This window comes from Fulmarus glacialis, unplaced genomic scaffold (genome assembly GCF_000690835.1).
Source record: "Fulmarus glacialis isolate BGI_N327 unplaced genomic scaffold, ASM69083v1 scaffold5647, whole genome shotgun sequence".
NCBI lineage: Eukaryota > Metazoa > Chordata > Aves > Procellariiformes > Procellariidae > Fulmarus > Fulmarus glacialis.
In genome coordinates this window covers 57,240-67,870 of record NW_009221192.1, presented here as the reverse complement: position 1 = coordinate 67,870, position 10,631 = coordinate 57,240, and the positions used below count along the sequence as shown (strand labels likewise).

The 10,631-nt window shown below is 39.4% G+C and overlaps 1 protein-coding gene across 1 annotated transcript in view; it reads right to left on the bottom strand.

Annotated features, from left to right (window-relative positions):
- NELL1 (NEL-like 1 (chicken)) overlaps positions 1-10,631 on the bottom strand; it is a gene marked incomplete at its 3' end in the record, with an annotated part of 87,128 nt that overhangs the window by 23,084 nt on the left and 53,413 nt on the right. The window contains exons 4-6 of the mRNA XM_009581001.1: positions 10,249-10,345; positions 4,200-4,272; positions 3,871-3,953 (exon numbers count right to left, since the gene is read on the bottom strand). Coding sequence (XP_009579296.1) covers positions 3,871-3,953; positions 4,200-4,272; positions 10,249-10,345 — 253 coding nt within the window. The remainder of the gene's footprint in view (positions 1-3,870; positions 3,954-4,199; positions 4,273-10,248; positions 10,346-10,631) is intronic.

The window sequence follows — 10,631 nt, the reverse complement described above, 5'->3', positions numbered from 1 at the left end:
GGTGGTGAGCAATTGCATTGTGCATCACTTATTTTGTATATTTTATCATTATCATTATTATTCTCCCTTTTCTGTTCTATTAAACTGTCTTTATCTCAATCCACGAGTTCTTCTCACTCTTACCCTTCCGATTCTCTCCCCGTCCCACTGGGGGGGCGGGGGAGAGGGAGTGAGCGGCTGCGTGGTATTTGGCTGCCTGTCAGGTTTAAACCACGACAGCCACACAAATTTGGAAAGAAAGCATTTTAGAAATACCCAGGTTTGATAGTGATACTTGATATTGTCCTTTGTCCTAGAAATTATTCCCTAGAAAAAGAAGAAAACTTTAAGAGAATAAATATTTTCAATTTATTACCTTTTTCTGTCATTTGCATTATCTTGATAAGTTTTATTTACTTAAATGTCAGTTACCTCCTGTTCTAAGAAATACCTTTAAACATAGCAGATCAATCAAGTAGATCACCAGAAGGCAGGCATGCAACAACAAACCCTCCAATACAGAAGTCAATGAATGTATCGCAGCCCACAGAATCACTTCAGAAACAACATTTAACTGTTACCTGCTAGAGTAACCAGAAACATTCCGTTTGTTTCTAAACTTCAAGCCTTAATTGAAAAATTTCTATTGAGCTCAATAAAACAATGAATTCTTTAAGATTAGCTGAAATATCCTTCCAAATGCACACAACTAGATTTGTTGAACATTTAAAACATCAGTAGAAAATTCTCCAGCTTCAAACATTTTTTAGGTTATGAATAGAAATAAACTAACGAGGGGGAAGAAGCCCACATCATACCAAACATTTTCCATATACTAACCAAATCCTAAGTTCTTAACATTCAGGAATATTTGGCTAGCTATTATTCACAAAACTTATTTAACACTTTCCTTGCGTCTCCTCTGCCCATACAAATAACTGAAAGACAACAGACTTCTGTTAAAAATGTATTGTTTCTGGTAAAATTAGTAACAAAAATATCAAAAACAACCCCAAAACTATCAAAATTTACATGGAAAATTTTGTTAATCATAAAAGTATTCATGGCCATATAAATCCATCACGTAAACAAACCAGATTAACTAGTCCAATTCAAGCACTTGATTTTTCTTGGTTTTAATCAAACTCGAGCTTTAACCTTTCTGACCTCAACCAAGCAAAGATTCAGTGGAAAGTTTTGTGCTGGAAGTCTTCATATAACAAAGCACATCCTGAGCCCATAATTTACCAAAAAAAATTGGTAAATTCCAATTATATTCCACTCAAAATAATTATATTCCACTCAAAAAAATGCACGAGGTGCCCAGACTGATTTCAGTAGATTGTTAAAGTTGCATGAATTATTTTAGCCACTATATTTAAAGAGGAACTAACAGCGTTCCAGCATGGCAGTTAGGAATGCTGAAACATAACACAATCCTTTTCTCCTGCTGCAAATTAACATTTTAGCCAGATTTCTAACACTCTGACCTATGGCGTCTCTCTATTTAAGGACACAAGATTAAATCAATTAAACATATATACTGGAAAGATTCAGAATTAATTCAAATGATGACAAAAATAAAATGGGCTTTAAAAGCCAGCATTTATTCATCTTTAAAAGCTATGTCCTTACAAGACATAGGTAGGAAGAGGACATAATGGTGGTTAGCTTGTTGCAGGTCACGATCAAATGCTCCTGTACAGAGCACTCCATGACAATCTGCTATAGCCAATGCTCTGCTGGGCCCCTTATATAGCCCACATGTCCTGTCCTGAGCCAGCACTAACCTCATGGGACCCTGAGGTAAAACCCAAGCAAGAGGATACTCTCTCCTCCTGCGTACGTACTGCGTAATTTGCACTGCTACCAAAATTATTGGAGCCTGAAGCCACTAGTCTGATGTTTTCTTTCCAGAGAAGCCCTGGTCTGAGTCTTCATAGTTTTACGTTGTATCAACTGCACGTACACATTCATTGCAAACAACACTTACTGCTCTATTCAATACCGTAATACAGCTGTAACCAAACAGAGATTGAGGGAGAAACTGAAATCTTAGATAGAGTGGAGCCTAAAAGCAACAACTGGACATCAAACCACGGGGCCCACTTTTCCAAAACGTTATGTTCACGTTCCACATCTCTTGGTGCAGGACCCCAGGTGCTGGCGTTCATGGCTCATGTACATCAGCAAGCCGTTCTCTGACCACCTGCCCTGCTAAACAGGATCTCTGCAGGCAACTGCACAGCCCTTCTAAGCCTTGCTCTTTGCCTTACAAGTGTATCAGATGGGGATGATGTATGGCATCTACTTGGGGCTGTTGTCGCTAGAACTGAAAAGGCAGATACAAACCTTACTGCTTCCCTCAAGTCCCTCCATTTTTAACTTGCATTTGTCTCCCAAATTAACTTCCTTTCCTGCTGCATGCATTTTTCCTGGACAACAGTATTTCTGTAACAACTGCAATGAAACAGTCAGTGCACTGCTATTTCAGAAAAGGAACTCACAATGAAGGATTATCTCAGCACCACTTTATGGAAGCACAGTCTTCGCAGTATAATACTGTGTTATTTGCTTCCCCTCATAAAGTACTAGGAAGCAAAAATACAATTAACAGCAGAGAAAGCAAGTTACTCAGTACAGTGCATAATTGGAACTTGCTCATACCACCAGCAGGGCTCAAAATAATTGCTTCTCTTTCACAGTACAAGCAGCAAACGGAACTAAAAGCTTCACATTTCACATTTGGAGTCAGCCTGTCCAAAGCATGTCAGCTGAGTAAGTGGGTTGTCAGTACAATGTGCACACTCTCTAAAAACAAGGTCTCCCCTTTCCTATTACGAAGGAAAAGAACGCTTAAAGGCAGCGCAGTAAAAAGTATAATGCTTTTACGCTAGTAGCACTACTATGCAAATACTATTTTTGAAATTCCTGTTCAGTAACTACCTTGAGATTGAAGGGATCTACAGGTTGGTTGTAGTTGCACTTAAATCTATAAGTAATTAACACGTAAGTGCTGTTTCAGATGAGACAATTAATTGCCCTTCACCACAGACCAGATGGTTCATCAATATTAACCTCAAAAAGTGTTCACAGATTGGCCTTTAACACACATCAGGGGTTCAGTCACCTCTAAAACACAGCTTCCTACCCCAAAACTTCACCACAGCCTTAGCTGAAGGGCCTTGGCTAACACAGAGGTTGTGGGAGCAGAGCCTAAAGAAAATCTCCAATATCGCTAACAAAAAAACCACTATAGCTTCCCATTCATCCTATTCACAATCCAAACCAGGAGGTGAAAAAAAAGAGACAAACAAACAAACAAACAAAAAAAACCACCAAACCCAAGCACACACCACACCACCTGGAGCTGGGTTAACTTTTACACTGGTAAAAACCATTGATCAAAGGTGATGTCAAGATCAGCACAGCTGGCAGCTTCACAGGCATTTCCATTTTGGGGCCTCATTTCAATTCCCAGGAAGGAGACTATGCCAGTCCTGAAGACTTCACAGGACTTCCCACAGGCAAACACACACCCTCTGACAGCATCACTTGGTGAGGAAATTGTTGAGGGATTTCACTCCTTTGTTTCTGCATTTATCCCTCAGCGTGAAAAAGGAAATCAGGCTAAGGCTTCTTACAAAAAAATCAGACCCTGGGCATTTTGTCACTATCTTAATAATAAGGCAGACAACAGAAACTGTATAAGGCTTAAGTGACATCTGCGAAGCTATATCCGTAACTCCACTGCAGATAGGGCTACTAGCAGAAGGAGGAAAAAAAAAATGGCTGTACCATGAAAATGTAGAATAATTGCAACAGGAATAAATACTTTCATGTTGCTCTTAGCAGGAAATGGGCAATCAACAAAGAAGCTTAGGTACCTACTTTTGCAGTCATTTTTGCCAGGAGTTCTTGCAAATCCATGATTCCTTGCACCAGACTTAAGAAATCACTGCAGGTCGGGCATGCTCAATAAAGGAAGAGTAAAAAGAAAAGGAAAGGAAGAGAAGGAAAGACACAATAACCCATAAATAAATCAAGTCTGATATACTGCCGGTTATCTGAACATAAAATGCAATCTGTTTACACAGAATTTTCACCTTCTGGAAATCAGCACATGCAAAAATGACAAGCCTGAAAATATTATTTTTAAAACAAAGAAATAATATATATGAAAAATCTAAAATAGAGAGAATAAAGAAATTGCTACTTACTGCGATTCAGATTAGGACACTGCGTGATATATCCATTAGGTATAAAGATGAGTTTCACATCTTGAATAACACCCTTTGTAAAAGAAGAGAAAACTAGTAATACAGATCACAAGCATTCACTTAGATCTGTAAAAGCTGTTTCACAAGTCATTTAAGTGGGTGCAAAAAAATTGACCAGCTCAGTCTTCTCATGAGGAGAATATTTTGTCCAACTGAAGATGGACAAAATATAACAACTCCTCCTCTCTATTTTCCTGAGTGTTTGGATATTAATTTTCATAAAACACAGAAATAATACTGCTTTGTCTTTTGCAATTGCCAAATATAAGCTGCTTAAATGTCTTAAAATGGGATAAGACTGGTGAAAAAGCAGTGAAATAATATCCATTATTCAAGCCTATGACACACTTTGCCAAAAGACAAAAAGAAAACACAGCAGTACTCTTTAGTGATTTAGCCAAATAAGACTGTGAAATCAAACATTATGAAAAGAGAAGTATATAGCGCAATATATATAAGTAAGAGTCTACACTTCAGCTGTTTGGTTTAGTTTAGCCTAGTAGCTTTGTATCTCAACAGGCAGTTCATGTAATCATGCCATCAGTTAGAATTAAATCCTCTCTCTAACCCAGACAGATGGAAAGATCCCCTATGCAGGACTGGCAGAAATCAGGACGCCAAGGTCAGAGCCAGCTCGTGCAGGCTGTATGAGGCCCAGAAACTGAACCAGGCAGAACAGGAGAAAGGAAGGACCAAAAGGTCCAGTGCCAGCTGCATCCTCTATTGTCCCTGACTTGCAAGGATATCCCTGATGGAAGCAGCAGACACGAAGGGTTACCCAGTGTCCCTGCACACCTGGCTCCTGAAGAACTCTAAACCCTTCAAACAGCCTAGACAATGCTGAAGCTTGTGTTTGCTCTTTTGAGCTCAGTACAAAGCTCTTGCTCCATCTTTGACTGAGTAACATACTTCACAAGATCCACTAGCTTTAATAACGTCATGGTCACTAAGGGGGGGAGCAAGGGAAAACAAGGGACTTCTTGTGCTGCTATTTGCACTTCCCCTGACTGTTAATCAGATGTAGTGACATGGCTCTATCTCCTCCCAGATACAGAAGAACTTCTTTAATTTGAAAGAAAATTTATCATCGCAGCAGTTATTATCTAATTAAATTACTGATTTGTAAGACTATGTTTCAATTTTCAGTTAAATTGCAATAGAGTGAATTTTGCAGACCGAAGACATCGTCGCTTGCTCAAAACATTGAACTCTGTCCGTAAATAAAATATAGGCCTCAGATAGCCCTTGAAGCCTGGCAAATACATTAAGTAACATTTAACATCTACGTGTTCATTTGCTAAAACAGCAGAAGGTAATCAGCAAGCATCGTTTCCTGCTTACTGTTTCATGATCAAATATTAACTGAAAATACTAATAGACATAATCAGACCACACTGTCTTTCTTGCGGAAGTGTAGACATTTATTAACCTTTTCACCTATGAGAATAATGAAACCATCATAATAATGAGAAGTAATACTGTCACTGGAAAAGGAACATCCTGAAAGCCATTTTATATACTTTCTGCTAGCACTCATCAGTGAGAAATTAGGTAAGGCATAAAAATATATTTCAATGCTTAAGCCTCTCCAGTGAAAAGCTTAACCAAGAGTAAATGAGATTACAAAGTTTCACCAGACTATATTGCACAGCTAACAAGACAACATCCATAGAAAAGTGATAAGAAGTTTTCCTCAGCCTTTTTTTAAAAAGCACATATCGAACTTCAAATGTGTTTGTTGCATCAGAGCCCCACCGCTCAATCATCTTTTGGATAGATTTGCATTTAAATACAACCTGAAGAGGAAACACAACTATTTTTTGTGTCTTAATTTCTGGCTACGTGAAAGCATGTTACCATGGAGAAATGTATGAACTTCAATTCACCAGTATAGATGCCTTCTAAGTTTATAAACCCTCTGAAACAGAATTAATACAATCAAATATAGAAGTGAACCTTCAAAGAGCAGAAATTTCACTGATGTATTTTTTTAATAGAAAGACTTCACTATAGGCAAACACTTATTACAGCCATAATTATTGTAACACATAAGAACAAACGTGGACTATCGCTCCTTCAGCATTAAGTCTAGGTTGCAGAGAGCTTTCTACGGCCACAGCCAGAAGGAGAATTAGGCATGCACAGCTCCCCAGGGGAAGCCAAGGGGGTGGAGTTCTTCAGTCCACATTCTGTGAAAGGACATCAGGATTTGGCCTTGACAGGGAGATGTCAGTGGTCAAAATATTCCCGGTTTTGCCTTTCCCAAGCAGACATCACCATTAAAGCATTCGGCTAATTACAACCAAAGCTTCAGTTCAGTATCAGGACTCACTAGCTTGAAGAACCTTCATCTGTGCAGGCAGATGACCAGCTACGAGATTAAATTCAGGCCTGCAGCACTAAATATCAAGCCCATCCCATGAGGATGTAATACAAAAGCCCTGTTTATTGCTCTTCTCATGTCTCTATTAAAGGGAGGACTTCTCCCACATTCTGTGAAAAGGCTCATATATTCCATGAGCTCTCCACTTCTGCATTTTCATTTCCTCCATTGCATTCAACCCTCTTTAAAACCTACTCCTCCCACAGAGACAATGCGTGCCTCACAGCTGTGCAAGTTGCATCGGCCAGGGCTGGTGAAAGGCTCTGCACGGAGGCATCAGCAGATGTGCCCAAAACCCTGTGCCTAGGCAATGCTACACCAGCACCACTAGACCTCCGCTAGATCAGCACTGTGCTCCCCTACACAGGACAGGCATGCCCCCTGCCAGGCGCTTGAACAGCTGCCCTTGGCACTGTATTTACCTCACCTTAATCGGTATGGCTCCGAGACCCAAACGACTACAGAGGCTAAAGTATGCATATGATGCCGCGCAGTAAAAATACCAACATACTTCTCAAGCACCTACTATACAATCCCCAGACACAGCAGCAGGATCAATAGAGCCTGCTATAGCAGATATGAAAATTACTGTCTTTTGACATGAATCACCTAGTCAGCAATGCATTAATAAGCTCATTTCTGCAGCAGCTCTTTAGAGGGAGCCTTAGGGGGGGAGGGTTCTCCCCAGCGATAAAATAAATTTTGCAGATAATTCTGATCCTGACAGCAATCAGATCCATCCTAGAGTGAGGGTTCCCTGGATGTCTGGTATCACTCTCTTCCTCCTTTCAGTTGCATTTACTTTGGTTTCCTAATCTGATTATAACGGTATTCTCTAGCCCTAAAACAAATCTTGGTTTTGGGCCACACAAAGAAGGGTCAGCATGTATTTTTCGAAGGAAGTAATTCTTGAGATTCCCTTCAAAGCAAACAGATAAAGCTATCTTAAGCTTGCTCTGCATTGCCACTGCCGTGCTAAAACCATTCCGTCTTGTCTGAACTCCAAATGCTTGGTCATAGAAGGTAAGTTATAACTAGTAAGAGATACTAGTTGTAAGGGGCAAGACTTCAAGTCCCTTGATTATGCCATAGAGCACTTCGCTCTGCAAGGCCACAGGCACAGCAGGGCTACTTGTGGAGTAATCATTGTAAGTAAGGATGTGAAAAAAAAGCATAAATAAGAAAAATGGCAACAACTGGCCACAGTGACTTATGAACAGCATATCCTCTTCTTCCTCTTCTGATATACTGAAGAATTATGATCTAAAATAGGCATGAGGATATGGCCCAAGATGTGCTTTAATGCTATTCATTTATGGAGAGACACAACAATTAATTAACTATCGTTAAAGTAAGAAAATTTTTGGAACGGCAAAGATGATACTCAGAACAGTATCCAGTGCTTTTTGTTACATACATTACCATGGCTCCACCACACATAAAAAAATGCTAATTCTTTTTTAACGCTCTTATTTCCCTGCAGATCTCTGTTTACATTAAGGAAAATAGATCTTTTTTTTTATATGCTAAAACAGTGAAACAAATTGCTCTGAAAAAGAAAGGGAAGTCCTGCTGAGCATGTAAATATATGGAAAGAGATGTGTACTCTTTACAAACTGGCAAAATCCCAAGTTTTTGCAATGAGTAACATTAAAAAAAAGTAAGATTCCTGAAACTCTCAAGCAGGATTTAAAAAATACAACCAATTATATTTCTGCCCTGAAGAAAGTTAGTAAAATATTCAAGCATGCATAAAGCAAAGTAAGGCACTTGTCAGCTTTCATTATGATCAATAAAAACTGTCAGCTCATTAGCATATCATTAGCTATCCTGCTGTTTCCAAAGTGTTAACGCATAGAAATATTAATTTACAAACATATAATATCCCAGAGTTCTGAGGCTCTGACTGCCTGCATAAAATAAGAATTTAAGATGGGCGAATCCAATATAACTTTTTTTTCCTACGTGGCTATAAACATATGTTTACCATCTGTGGAATTATGGGAAGCAGCTGAGGTAAAAAAACAACAGCTGTAGAATAAAATAATACTATCAATTTCACTTCACAGTGACAGCTCAGCTGCTGGAGGATGAAATATACTCTAGGTTCAGAGCAACTCTCGGACCGTCATTTAAGTTAAAAGTTAGCTTTTACCTCTGTTTCACAATTCAAATTGTTAGTTGCTATGCTTAACTATTTTTAGCATAAAATAATTGTCCCAGCTTGTTGAAATCTGGGGACTTCGAGGAGAGGTCCTCAGAAAAACGGCAACTTGTAAAATTGTCTTATGAACTGCCAGCTTCAAAGGGAAACTGCGTGGGTGGTAAATCACCTTGGCAACAAATCTATGCCAGTATCGAGGATAGGCAGATTGGCCTATCGCTATAGACTCTTTCACTGATAAACACTTGCACCGTGGCTTGCTATCCAAAACCGGAAGAAATATCAGAAACTTTTCTGTAGCTTGCTTACAAAGTAAAAGAATTAATTTTCAGGTGGAGGGGGTGGTTTTCGTTTGTTGGTGGATTTTGTTTGCTGGTTGGTTCAGCAATTCAGCCTTGAGCAGAAAATCATATAGCCTCACTAGGAGCCAAATAAAGCTGAAAGAAAACATACAGGAGAGGGCTTTTCAAGTTGTAGGTTATTTCTCTGCCCTGTGCAATTTTTGAAATATATTGCCATTAACTGAATCTGGAATATACTGCCATTACTTGAAACCTCTTTTTCCTCTGAAAAGTTCCTCATGACCATTCTGGCCTACTCAATGATGATGTCTTGGGGAGCCTCAGAAAAGGAAAAAGACAGGCTTTCCAGCTAAGAAGGTAGAAGCAGCCTGAGTCCTGCCAGCTAGCCAACCTTTCAGCTTGGGCTGTTTGGAAGCAATGGAAGCTCCGAAGGATAAAGCAGCTCATGAACAAAACTCGGTGACCCACTATTCACTCTCTGTTGAGAAACACAGTGACACACTTAGTTGAAAAAAATAGAAGGAAAGGAAAAGTACTCCAGGAACAGAAAAATCTACTGTTTTGCAGCAAGGCAAATGCACTGCATACAAAGCTAGTATCTGCCAAAGCCGGAAGGATTGCAGGCCAGAAGACCTTCTCTGCTCTAGAAGTCAATGCTGACAGGGACAAACAAGGAAGAGTCACCTGAGGCAAACAACAGAAGAGTAAGGGTATTCTGCATGTGAAATCGAGGAGAAAACGGCTTCCGAGAGTGATTAAGACCACCACTGTCCGGCCAGGAGACCACAGCAAAGCTGTTATTTTGTGAACATTTAAAGATGAAAGCCAAGAATAGACTCTGACGCTGCCTACACAGTCTCGTTCTGTCCCCAGGAGTGGCAAGGCAGAGCACAGCAGGTAGGTGAAACCTAAAGTAAGGAACTCAAACAAACACCCCAAATACTGGGCACTGCAGTCAGTGACTATGATACTCTACCTTGCAGGAAGAGACCCTTTTCTCTAAGTGTTGGACCTACCTCAAATCCCAAGTCCACAGTTTCTAGTAAAATTCATACACAGGAGCGTAAGACAACTCATCAGAAATATCTTGTTTACTATTTATTACTTTCCTTCTTCATGTGCCATTTCATATCTGCTTACCTTAAAGAAACCATGTTTCCTGTTTCTCTGTCCGAGCCATAAATTGCTTTCAGGTGTCAAATTCATTTCTGGGGGATCAATGATGCGTTCATAAATCCTGTAGAGGGAATACATTGCCATTACTTGAATCCTCTTTTCCCTCTGAAAAGTTCCTAGTAAAAATCAGTTAACGATAAAATATGGAAAGTAGAACACAAAAAAAAAATATTTTTCATTAAACACAATATTTATCATTCATAGTTTTGAAGGTATACTACAACTTTAAAAGCAAAAAAACAAACAGGAAAAAAACCTATTTAAATCACTAACATAGCATAAAATTGCAACTCTCCTTGTGCAACTGTGCAGCATTAGGCTGAAGAACCACAATGCCAGAAGTCACC